This window comes from Ciconia boyciana, chromosome 3 (genome assembly GCF_034638445.1).
Source record: "Ciconia boyciana chromosome 3, ASM3463844v1, whole genome shotgun sequence".
Lineage (NCBI taxonomy): Eukaryota > Metazoa > Chordata > Aves > Ciconiiformes > Ciconiidae > Ciconia > Ciconia boyciana.
Genome location: NC_132936.1, coordinates 87,756,861 through 87,769,957, shown reverse-complemented (window position 1 = coordinate 87,769,957; position 13,097 = coordinate 87,756,861). Strand labels below are relative to the sequence as shown.

Below are 13,097 nucleotides of genomic sequence, written 5' to 3'. Positions count from 1 at the left end.
CCAGCTGCCGAGCGGGGCGGGCTCTGCCCCCAGCACCGCCCCATAAGAGCGCGGGGCGGCGGCGGCGGCAGCGGCGGAGCGGCGGGAGCATCGCGGGGAGGATGCAGGCGATGCCCGGGGCGCAGGCGGCCAGGCCGTTCAAGCTGAGGAAGAGTTTCGGTAGGGGCGGCGGGTGCGCGGAGGCGCTGCGCGGAGGCGGTGGGCTGCGCGGAGGCGTAACGCTTCTCCTCTCTCCCGCGCAGCCACCCGCCTGGAAGAAGTAGCAGGAATCCGGGCGAAGTTCCCAACCAAAATCCCGGTAAGTCTCTGTTTTGTTGTCGGAGGTTATTGCTGCTATTTAAAAAGAAATGTTGGGAGCCTCTCTCTAAAGTGGGGGGGGAAGGCACCTGAATGTTCTAGGTTTTGCTAAGTGTGATTCTAATTAAACCAGGTAATTGTTGAGAGATACCATAAAGAGAAATACCTTCCTCTCTTGGACAAAACCAAGTTTCTTGTCCCCGAGGAGCTGACCATGACACAGTTCATAACCATCATCAGGTGGGTAGCAAGCGCCTGTGGGTCTGTGCTGCAGCTGGGGCTTGCTGCTCTTCTCTAAGCAGGTATTTTCCAGCACTGTGCTGGAACATCTTGCTTGCTTTGGTGGGGAGGAGGATGAAGATATTGGTAATGGCTTCCCTCTCTTGCAAGTGTTTAAAGAAAATCAATAGATATTTTCTCAGGTGCATTGAGGGAAAAAATGTGGTCTATGCTTTTTGGATTCATAGTCTTCTCTCTTCCCCCTAACTGTAGTGAGTAAGGATTATATTGGACTCCTGTTCTGCTTTCTTCCTGCTTGATGAACTTGGTACTGGGGCTCTGTGGTTCTCTCCTGCTTATAGGTGTTACTGCCTTGCTCTCTTAACTGCACCCTGCTGAATTTGCTCAAGTTCAAAGCAACTCTTAGGTATGAGCGGCATGAAATGTGCTTTTAAATTATTCTTTACAAAACACTACAGGGAAGAAGTCTCCCAAAGTATTTAGTGATGTTCTCTGACAAAGTATGAAAGATATGTGCTTTCCAGCACACTTTTTAAAGTGTGGAAAAGATCTTTCTAGATATTTACTTCTGTAAAGGATGCTTTTGGCTCTTGGACAACTTAGGTCCTGATCCTCATATGTAATGTCTCTGAGAAGGATTCTTCTCTTGAAGGTAGACTAGACTTTAAAATAAGAGTAACAGACCATGATGGAATCCTTTACTACAGCTGTACTGCAGAAGCTTTTGGTTTCTGCTCACCACTTCTCCCTGGTAATGTGGAACTCAAAGCCCAGGCTCAGTAGCACTCGTGGTCTAACAAAGTAAGCCTTTCCTCAGAGCACAAGCCTTTCAGCTTCCAAACATACAGTTAACTTCCTGCTGATGAAGACGTTAGACCGCATAATGACTTTACACAGCATTTCTTGTACATAGTTCATGCAACCGCTCTGCTTAATGTATTTCGTAGACTAAAGTTGAAACCTTCTTAAATTTGCTAATGCTTAATCCTCTATTTCTCCTTCCTTCTTCAATTAGAAGCAGAATGGCTCTAACTGCTACACAAGCTTTCTACCTGCTGGTGAACAACAAAAGCCTAGCCAGTATGTCCTTGACAATGGCAGAAGTGTACAGGGACTACAAAGATGAAGATGGCTTTGTGTATATGACATATGCTTCCCAGGAGATGTTTGGATGCTTTTTACCTACTGCTCAAGGAAAAACTGTGGAATGCCTTCAGAAAACTTAAGGTTGGGTCCATGTGCTGCAGTGAAACAGTTTGCTATGAATCATGCCTGTGACATGAACCTCGGAGATGCTCCTTCCAACATGAGCTCTTGAGCTCGGCAGTGTGGGGAGTTATGACCCAAAAGCTGGCAGGACCAGCTTAAGGCAGAAATGGTGGTACACTTTTCCTAGATAATAATTTGGATATATATTTTTATATTTGAAGACACTATGGGTTTTTTTGGAACTGCACCTCCACTTTTTTGCAATATCAATCTTTGTTATGTAATTGATTTTTAAGGTGTCCTTAAAGCCTAAGTCTAAGAGTAAAATAAAGAAGCTTTTAAGTATTGAGTTGAATGTTAGTTTTAATGTGGGGAAAGACTGTAAAAGTCTGTCTAGGAGAAGGCCCTAGAACTATCCTGGGAATTTGAGCTCAATGCCTCTTAAATGAAGCATTGCTTGCACAGCCACTCTGAATTGTTGAATGGGATAACAAAGCTTAAGTCACGTCACACAGGAGCAAAACCATACCTATAAATGGTTCATTAAGCTAGATATCTGAGCTGCAAGGTTAAGCAGACTGTAGTAGTACTAGAGCAGGGTTCAAATGCAGTGTTAAGTTTAACACCTTGATAAACTACTGTCAGCTGTTACAGAAAAGACTGAGTATCTGTGATACAGATAACTACTTGTTTAAACAAGCAAAACTGATTGCTAGTCAGCATAACCTAAATGCAGATAGCATGACTTGAACTGTAGTTTAATCAAGTGTTCAAGAGTCTGTTCTTACTACTGAATTCTGCTAGTCTGGTCTTGGTAGATAGACGGTCATATCAATCCCCTACAGGCACCTGCTTGTCAGTTCCCCTGAAGGACTTCAGTGAGCCTTCTTTCAAGGATGGATAGAGCTATGCAATGTACCTTGTGATTAAGAGGTATACCAGTGTCTCTAGAAAATGTCAAAACTGTCATGTAGTGAGATGCTGATCATCTAACACACAGACTTGGGTCTTAAACATGTATTAAAGGAACACTTGACATGAGGCTTAGTCTGAAGTTTAGCTCAAGCTAGCTTTCCTGGTCTTCTCACATGTGAGGAATGTACTGGAAAGCTGTAAATGTTCTGATTGTGCATAATCAACTTAAAACACCAGGTCATTTAAAAATCTGTCACAGTGTGCAGTTAATTAATCAACTTCTGGCAGCCTCAACTTAGGATGGTCAAATTGTTACAATATGATGCAATTCTTCTGTTCAGTACCAAAATGACTTGCAGAATGATTAATGTAGGAATTACTAGACTGCAAAGAAAGAAGTGCTGACAGTATTTAAATTATGCATAAGGAAGGAATGTGTGTGTAAGCTTTTTGCAGTGGTTCACTTGCACTAAAAATCTCTTGAACTTAAAGCTCTGAGCAGACCTGGGTTCAAGCCTCTGAACCAGGGGGTTTAGAGGAGTACCTGCCCTATTGAAGGTGGTGTTTGCCAGCTCATGTTTCATGAGCTGAGGAACAAAGAAATCATTGACCTGACCGACTCAGTGGAAAGGCTAAGGCTATGTCAGTATAGGTTATGAAAACATGTGGGCTTTGGGATCCCAGAATCTGTTGCTTGGATAGATTTCGCTTATGCTTGTAATGGAAACAGTTTCCATTGCACAAACTGAACTCAAATAGTCATTTGTTACCAGCCCTCAGGGAAGCTGAGACACCTGTTTGGCAGGAGCACCACACAGCAATGTTGAACAGCTGTGGGAAACTTGGGGTGGGGGGAGCAAGGGGAAATCTTGCTATGTTCAAGCTCTCTCACCAGTCTAACAGCTGGGCTAATATTTTGCTTCATTGGCTCCTCTCTTTGTGTTCCTGTCTTGTGTGATAGTTGGTATATGAAGAGAAAAGCACTACAGATTCTTGGCTGGAGCAATTTTATGTCTGACAGCCAACTTTCTTTGGTTTGTAATGTAGTGGCTGAGGTGTAAGTGTTGATCCCTCCAGCATTTATTGACATTAGGCTGTGGTGTCTAACAGGCTGAGTCACAGATCCAGCCAAAAAAGTTACACAAGGAGAAGGTCAGTTGCAGGTAAAGAACACCACTATAAACCTGTTTAAACTGGCCTGCTGAACCTAGAGAGATGTCCTGTGAACTGGGAAAGCTTTATCATTGGGTAATAGTAATAGACTTGCCCTTCTACTGGGTATTAAAGCAGATAGGATTAACCATCAAAGACAGTTTTCTAAAAGTCTTAAAATAATAAACTAGGTGTTAGATGCCCAAATAAATCAGTTAACCTGCTGGTGGAGTTGCTCTGGTGTGACTAGAAGCTTTGGATTCAACCTATTGTCTCTTGAGGTGCAAGGAACAAGGATTAGAAAAGAAGCAAACAGAAAAACTTTGCTCTGACTGACATAAGCAACTGAGATAACTGCAGCTTCTTCCAATGTAGCTGCTGTTTGAAGAGCTAATATTTGCTTGAGCAAATACCTATTGATCAGAGGCAGGTACTTTTTTTTTTTTGCAATGAAGGACACCATGCTGTGGTAAGTAAATTTTATAGCTCTTTCCAATATACCCCAATGTAAAAAGGGAAGGCAGATATGCCACTTTTTTGTAAAAGTATCTTCATTTATGATATGAACTTGTGTTTCTTTTAATATCCAAAATATCCACCAGAGAAAAGAAAACATTCTGGGGATACTCCTGTTTCTGCCATAGACTACCAACTAAATCCTGGAAGGTGCTTGGTGCTCTGGCTTCAAAGCACTTATGTATGTACATGCTCTGCTGAAGTAACTTGTTAGATTGGGTCCACAGCACTTGGCTCCTTGTAAGATCAAGCACTGTGTCCCATCTTTAAATATAAAACCAAACTGAAAGGAGACTGAATGTAAGTGTGGGATGAGGGCTGAAATTGCCCTTACTGTGAGGTCCTTTTATTGAGTATTGTGCAAAATAGAGTAATGGGGGAGTTGTGACTTTAACATAGCTAAGTGGAATCATACAGGAAAAAAAAATTAAGTTCTGTCTTTTATAACTCCACCAAGGTACTAAAAAAGCTCTGTGGTTAGTAACCACAGGTACTGCTGGAGTTATCAAAAGGGAAATAGAAAAGCAGCTAAAACCTGAGGCTGCAACCTTGCTGCACAAAAATGATATTTTAATGAAAGATGCCATTCATGTCTGTAATGTATGCCTGCACAGTGACTGCTCTGGGAACAGGATAGTTTTCTTGTTTTCAAAAGACCTGAGCAAACCTCACTCCTGAGGGGCGTGCTGGGGGCTGCATGCACTCTGAATGCTCCTAAGGGCAACTGGAGAAGAACACAGTAGCAATTAAAAAAAAACACCCATAAGCTCTTGGGTTTGGTAAAAAAAAAAAAAGTCTTACCAATGCATTTGAATTTCAAGTGGGTAGAAATCAATTTTTTTTTTCCTGTGCCTGCTAAGACTAGAGATTCATCTGTCTGTACTTTCCTTGCCATGGCTGACATCCTACAGCTATCTACAAACACAGCTACAAACTGTGCACAATGCTTTATGGAGTGCAAATTGTCATTTGTTGCTGCAAGGCAAACATGATAACCTCAGCTTGGGCTTTAGCACATAAGCAACAGCAGGAGCTTTCCAAACTGTTTGGATTTAAAAATTACTTAACATTGTGTGTGGGTAGAATAAATAAATGAATGAATGGGGGTACTAATCTTCTCACTCAACTACTGCAGGCAACAAGTCTTGTGAACTTAGATGGGCTTTTTATTGTTTGCCTGTGCTAACTACTTCCAGATGGTAGTAGCTTCAGGGTGAAAATATTAAAGACACACTGTTGAACACACTAAGTGACAGACTGTATCCTTTTCTTCAAATGAGGTTTTTTACTGTATTTTACATAAACAAAACAAATTAAGAAGGTAAAATGAATTAATAGGACAGAATATAACCTTCAGCATCAAATTGCACTGCTGTATTCCCCTTTCAAGAAAGCTGGTATAGAAACTATGGGGAGAAAACCAAATAGACCTAACTGACCAGGAGAGAAACTATTTTTAGAACACTGACTTACAGACTATGAGGTGGAGGGGGGGAGAGGGAGGGATGCTGGGGAAAACTTTCAAGGGATCCCTGAAAGGTGATTGAGAAATGTGATTTCGTATATGTTACAGTACAACCCATGTACAAAACTTCTAATGGCACAAACACTTCCCTTAAGGATCAATGTTTCAGAAAGATTTTTAGACAACTCTCCTAAATTTCAAAATATCCCACTCTTTTCATACAATTGTGAATCATCCTGTCAAATTTTAGCAAAAAAAAAAAGTTTTGCCTATAGATATGTGCTTAGTTTCTTTAGCTTTCTTAAGATGCTTCGTAATGGTAGCTGTACCCACTTTTTTCCCCCCTAATGTTTGTAGGTTGCTTCTTAAGAGCACAAGTTTCTTGGATATCTGCTACTTGTTCCTATACAGTCCACAACATGCAAAGGCAGTTAGGTCCTATAATAAGTAACAGTCTGATCCTAGTTTAGAGGAACATGAATATAATTTTAATGAAGGGGGCTGATGTCCTTAAGGCTCCCTTCCAGAAAGTCATAATCATATCACTCCCTGCCTCTTGTTTTCCACCTGATGCCTCTCTTGTGACTGTAATGTTCCTATGGCATGCAACTGTAGTAGTGTAGTCCAGGTGGGTTTTGAAGAACATATAGCAAGTATCAATGCCAGAGTTTGAAAAGCAACCCTGTCCCTTCCCTGCCAGCAACAGACCCTCAGGAGGGAGGGAGTGTGCCCAACTGGGTGCACACAGAGTTTCCAGAGCAGGCAAGGACTGAGGAGGGGCTGCTCAGGCCACTCAACACTTACATCATGTCCAGCAGGGACTGTAAAGGGCCTTTATGAGGCTGCTTATGATTTGTTGCAGGGTGGGCTTGGCCGGTGGTGGTTATTTTTGCAAATACTCCAAGATCCTGGCTTCACTTCCTGTGTGTAACAGCATGGTCTGAATCCTAATCAGACCTTCAGCCCAAGCCCGTAATACGTCAGGAAGGTGAGAAGGCTATCGATTGCATGGTCCTTGAGATGATGCAAAAAGAACCAGGTTCATCTGCCATTGACCAACAGATCCCTGGTAGACCCAAAGCTTATTTCCCATTCTCAAAAACAGAGCCAAGACTTTACAGCCTGATGGATTGATTTGCAGAAAAATCTTTAGGTTAGCCAACCAGTGGGTGAGGAGAGGGGACAGAGTGGGGCAGGGGGTTAAGCAGGCATATCAGTGCTTCCACCCAAAGCAGCTGCAGCCACGTATTCTTTACAAGCCTGCCTGTGGCTGACTGGAAAGCCTGAGCCTCAGTATGACCTCACTAAGGCAACTATTACACCCATTAGCTCACAAAGAGAAGTTGCGAGAAAGAAAACACGCACACACATGCTCACAGATGGAGGGTGGATATATCCATTTCCTGAATAAAAAGCGAACTCTGTCAATGGAAAAAAACACACAGGAGGGTGCTGAAAGGAAGACATGGCGAGTAAAGAAATTCTATTCTTGGAGCTGGCACTACTTCACAAGGCGACTTGGCCCTTGCTCTGAGAACTTAAAAACTTAATGTCAAGTGGTAGATATGAGCATGGTCTTTGTCTGACCCTCCTCCCTTAAAATGCTGCATCTGTGGTCAAAAATTAAAAGTCAGATAGTGATATGAGCTGTGTATTTGAATGCTGACTGGCTGAGGAAGAGTAACTCATTTTCCAGCAGCTTGATGCATTAGTCATCAACAAAATAAAAGAGCCATCAATAGGAAAACCAGCTGCTGTGCTACAGGTGAGGGCAGGATCACCAGCTTATTGCAGACACATCTGTGCTGTCTAGACTGTCAGGGTAACCCAAGCATTGCAGGGGTTATGAAGATAATTTTGCTATTCAGAACTATATTGGCTCTGTTATAAACCTGTCAAAACTGTCAAGAAAGGCTGCAGGAGAAATACTGTATTTTCCTAGGAGGCAGCTGGATTTGGTTTAACCCTCAGCTCTTCCCAGCCATCCTCATGCTCACTGACTTTTGTTCCCATTCTTTTCTTGGAAAGGGACCAGGCCTTCTGTGTTTGCAGAACCTGGGTACAGACTCCAAGATTGCTGAAAACTATAAATAATATGCCCTTAGTTGCCATATAACAAACTTGTATGAGAATCCACAGCTGTTCTGTTATTGTAATTCAGCCTACGTTGGAGCCACAAAATTTGGCTATGCCTCGGTCTCTCGCAGGCTTCTAAGCTTCTGTCAGGTCGGGAGCAGCAGTTTAAATGGGATGGCTGAGGCTGTTACTGCTATTTAGGTAGCTCCCCCCTTCCAGTGAATTTGGTTGAGACAGAAAAGGTGTCACATCCCTTCTTGAATCAGCTGAAGAACAGCTGTGTGTTTTAGCCTTGCTCATCAGTGTGAACTATTTTTGCTACAGGCACGACAAGGTAGTAATATAGCAGCTTAATTTTGTGGCCCAGCTCATCCAGCTGGTTTTGCCATGGAAGAAGGATGCCTCACATGAGCTCATCCAGTGGCAGGCTGGTGAGAGGTGACAATCTCCAGGAAGGGGTTGGTGCAGAGGGGGATTGTCCCCCCCTCCCAGAAACTGAAGGGGGGGAACTGCTACTGGTATGGGTAGATCTTGAAGATTATATGGGTCTGCAGGCTAGGCCATGTCAGGACCTTAAAGGAAGGTTTCCTTTGGCTCTGACATCCAAGGCAGCTGGCCCATTAGGCAAGGGTTGAGCAAGGTTACTGTCGTGTGCGTCACAGAGGAGCAACCTTTATAACTCAATGGATAACGAGTGGGGGAGACCCTGCTATGATTCCCTTTCCTCCCTGAAGAGGCTGAGCCACACACTCCACGCTGTGCACCCCCAGTAGCTCCTGTCTCCCTGGAGCCAGCACAGAAAATTAACTTTCTGCAGCTAGAAGCTAGGGCCTTGGTAGGGAAAGCCCAGAGTGGCAGCAGAGGTGTGTGGCTAAGGGGCTTGAACCCAGCTCCCAAACTAGACCCCCAGCCTACCTTTCCTTTCTGAAAATAACTATCCAACTGCAAGATCTGTGAGAAGCTTCAGTTTTACTAGTGGAAAATTTAGGCACAAACCCTATAAAGTAAATGAAGCAATTCCAGCAGAAGCTGGAGCATGCACTGAAATTACTGCCTGGAGCCATAAAGGCTGCAGAGCTAAAGCTACCATGTTACAGTTGATGGGAGGAAGCACTTATCCACAGGAGATGGAGAGAAGAAGGAAAGGTCAAGCACTGCAACAGACATGAAAGGTTTCATGGTTAATTTTCTGGAAAGTTTTTCTTCAAAATATGGTTTTGCTAGGTATCGTGTTTCCTGATTCAAACCGCTGTATTTTTTTCCCATCAAATTAATTTTACTTATCCTGGTTTGTCAGGAGGGAAAATCCAAGTCTCAACTTATTTTTATATGAGGGAAAAGATGAATTAAAGAAAATGCTTGTTGACTATACAGTTACATCTGTGTGACTGCCACAGAAATTCGCAATATGTATGGGAACAGGCACTAGGGTAACACTGAAAAGCCAAAACAGGGGTTATTCTATTTTAGACATGTCTCCTCATTTTAAAATGAGGTGGAGCTTTCTGCTAATTCTCAGCATAGGACGTTTTGTGTTTTGTGGGGTTTTTTGAATGTGTTTTGGTTACATATAAATGAGTTCCACACACTTTTGGTCAGGCTATGTTTTATGATCTTTTACTAGTGAATGATTTGTTAACTGCAGTACTGCATAACAAGCTATAGTGGAGTACCTGTATGTCACATTACAAAAAACAGAGCATGGAGGTGCAGCAGGGAGCAGTTTGCCAGCACATGGAGGAACTAAATCTGTAATAATTCATAATATTTTGCATACATAAGATCCAGAGCTGGCCAACAGTAATTTGCAGAGTGGACACCCTACATGTATTTTCATCAAAGAGAACAAGAAATGAGAAACTGAAGAAGGTGAGCAGTTAGAAAAGATGTACTTTATCAAAATGTCTCTCCAAAAGTGCTGTAAACAAGTCAGCAGAGTTCCTGCAGGCTGAGGCTGTGATGCCTTTTTCAGAGCTTTCTCTATCCATAATGCATGTCTTGAAACAGTAGTGGCTTTAGGATTGTGGCTTAGTACTCACACAGAGCTGAAGAAATATGTTTGGGTTCTCATTTGGAGGAATAAGCCCATCTTAAAGTTAGTCTTGACCTCCTGCATTTCCTGTCTAACTTGTCCATTGAGTGATTAAGATGACTACCTCATTTGGCGATTCAGGAAAAACTCGGGAAGGATATTCTAGTGGTAAACTCCCCTCCTCCTTCCACAACTGTTTCCAAAGCACTTCATTTATGAAACACACAAAACCTACACACACACACTATATACTGCTGAAAAACAGCCTCGGGTGAGGAGGAGAATAGCCAAAAGTACACAGTTTCTAAAACAAAGGGAGAAAAAGGAAAGAAAGTTATACATGGCAACGGAGTGAGGCTCTTGTTACTGAAAGTGCCACGAGACTGCGCTTCAAGGTATCCTTCAACACTTATCACGAGGTGTGACAGAGGAGAATGAGGATGAATGGCTGAAACACAGTTACAGGAAAAATCCATCCCAATGTGTGTGTGCAGCAGAAACCACGCATCCTGACTGCTTGGTGATAATTACTTTCTTGATACAGCAGTCCACTGTTTGGTAGCTAAATCAAATACTTCTTTAATAAGTAATTACCTCTTAGTTCTCCTTGTACTTATACAGAGATACAGAAACTGTGTCCTGCTCCATCTTTTCTATGTAACTAGAGCCAAAGCTTAAATTGCAGTATTAGGGAAGGTTTGAATAATTTCTTTGAAAGCACTTTGGCAAATGCAAATGAGGAAAAGCCACAACACCAAGCAATTAGCGAATTTTGTAGATTCACAAAAAATAGTTTTGAGAATTACTTTGCCCATCAGCGGATTTATATATGAATCTCGGCACAATTTTACTGAAGTAAGAAAATACTGAGTCAAGGTTGCCTTCAGTATGTTTGTAAACAGAGGAGCAAGAGTACAACATAACTTGCCTATGCATGGACTGTGAAGCTCCATAGGTTATTGTTGGTAAACTGTTTGGAGGATGTTACAGTCAAATTGAAGTTGAGAAAGACAGTCATGCTGCAGATTGAATCTTTTAGGCTGTATACGTGTATCTTCTCATTTTGATATAGGGCCTACCCTTCTGGAAATCTGTTAACAAAACTGTGGGTTTTGTGGGATTAATACTGTAAGGAGTACAGATAGCAAGGACAGCACCTATGTTCAGGACATTCGAAAATAAAATCCATTGGACAGGCCAGGATTTTTCTCGACACTTGTATTTTTCTGACTTGTATTTTTCTGCCTTTGACTAGGCCCATGAGCACTGTTTGTTGTATTTATCTAGTTATCAAAGTTAATGCCACACTGAAGTCTGCAACACAACCTTAATCAATAACTGTTTGAGATTTTTTGAGCAATGCTAGATTATGCAAACAATAAAAATAGGTGCTTCAAAGTTATTCTTGGTCTAGTTCTGGGACACTAGAGGAAATAAATCAGATGATCAACAAAAAAACATCTACAGCAGGCCAGAATTCAAGGCTCAGACAGATTGCAGTGCTCAAAATATAAGTGTCTTTCCAATTAATGAATCTGGCCCAGTTTCTGTTTTACTAATTTTAAACACAGAATAGTTGAACAGTGATTCCAAAACTGTAGAAGTGAGGTCAGAACAAATCCTGGTGCTTTGTGGGGTTTGAACATGCTAAATTTAATCAGCCTAGCATTTTATATCATAGTTGCTACTACACCTGAATACTTATGTCTACCAGTAAAAGAATTAGTGATATAAAAAATGTGCTCAGAATCACACTTAATGATAGTTTTATTTATACACGTTTTCTGATTTCTGTTATATTTTCAGGAGTGTTCAGCACCAGTTTTGGCTCCAGAATAAATTGCTGAAGACCTGTTTATTTAATTTTGGTTATTAAGTGTGAGCTAAGCACTTTATAAAGACATATTTTTATAAAATATTGGAAAGAGATGTTTTCTTCGTAACTAACTCCTTGATTACTTTGCATCAGAAGTCATGATTGCATTGCAAGAGAACACAAAGGAAATCTATACATGCTGGAGATCTTTATCCTGACTAAAATTTTAATCATCTACTTGACGTCATGGAACTTTACAAAGGTTTAATCAATGTCAGCTCCTGCCTTTTTCTTCTTAATGCTGTTTGCTTCACATCTGGGTTTAATCTCTGGTTAAACAAATCAGAATTTATGGAGTTTACCACACAGATTGAGAATTTTCTTCTCTTATCTCCTTGTCCGTATATGAAGTATTTGCTAATAGAGTTGGTGCTCATCTAACACCCTTATTCCCTATGCCTTCTAAACAAATAAAGACATAAAACCAAAGGCAAAAAAATTCCATGTAATAGCTAATCCTGTGTATCTATCTTGTGGGTTTTGCCATAAGAAACATAAAAAATGTTGGCAAAGATTTTACAGGAAGAGTGAAGAGGGGCTCTCATCACTGCCTGGGCACTATTCAAGAGGGATAAACGCAGAATATTGCATTTGGACAGGAATAATCAGCTGCACAAATACACGATGGAAAAAAAAGTGGCTGTTTTTTTCTTAGAAGAGTCTGTGGGATATACTGAATCACGAGCTAAGCATGAGTCAACAGTATTATGGTGTTGTGAAAAAAGCAAACATCACACTGGGACCTCTAAACAGGAGTAGAGCCTGCAAGATGTGTGAAATAAGCCTTCTGCTGTGCTCAACAATGGCAGGGCTTTAGCTGAAATATTGTGTGTAGTTCAGGTACTGCACTCCAAGAAGAATATGTACTACCTGAGAATTCAGAGACTAATGACGATGAGCAGAGATTTAGACTGTGTCCTGTGACAAAAGATGCAAGAACTGAGGTGGTTTAGCCTCAAGAAGAAAAGGCTGGAAAAGGGCATGATATTCCTCACAAATGAAAGGCTCTTTAAAAAGGAGGGGGAAGAATCTTTTGTTTACATTGGCTATTACGAGAGGTAACGGGCTTAAATCGCAGCAAGAAAAAGCTAGGAAAGCTTCCTAATGAAAAAGGTGCTGAAACGCTCTGATGACTTGCCTGGGAAGTTGTAGAGTGTCCATCTCTGGAAGATGAGTCTAAATTAATCCTGCCATGAGGCAAGGGGAAGATTTCTGGAGACCCTTTCCCGGTCCTTGTTTCCTTTGATTCTGTTTTCTATTAAAACATCTTTGTTCCTTAGACATGAAAACATTTTTCTTGGTAGTGAAAGTTTTTAGAT

General features: G+C 41.6%; 1 protein-coding gene across 1 annotated transcript; it reads left to right on the top strand.

Annotated features, from left to right (window-relative positions):
* Positions 1-3: 3 nt before the first annotated feature.
* MAP1LC3C (microtubule associated protein 1 light chain 3 gamma) lies at positions 4-2,091 on the top strand. Its single transcript, XM_072856467.1, has 4 exons — positions 4-159; positions 243-298; positions 431-537; positions 1,553-2,091. Exons 1-4 carry the CDS (start codon positions 102-104, stop codon positions 1,761-1,763), a joined length of 432 nt encoding a protein of 143 aa, XP_072712568.1. The 5' UTR covers positions 4-101; the 3' UTR covers positions 1,764-2,091.
* Positions 2,092-13,097: the final 11,006 nt, after the last annotated feature.

Coding starts and splice junctions, on each gene's coding strand:
- MAP1LC3C (XM_072856467.1), top strand. CDS start 102: ATGCAGGCGATGCCCGGGGCGCAGGCGGCCAGGCCGTTCAAGCTGAGG. Junction 160..242: donor CAAGCTGAGGAAGAGTTTCG/GTAGGGGCGGCG, acceptor TCTCCCGCGCAG/CCACCCGCCTGGAAGAAGTA. Junction 299..430: donor AGTTCCCAACCAAAATCCCG/GTAAGTCTCTGT, acceptor TAATTAAACCAG/GTAATTGTTGAGAGATACCA.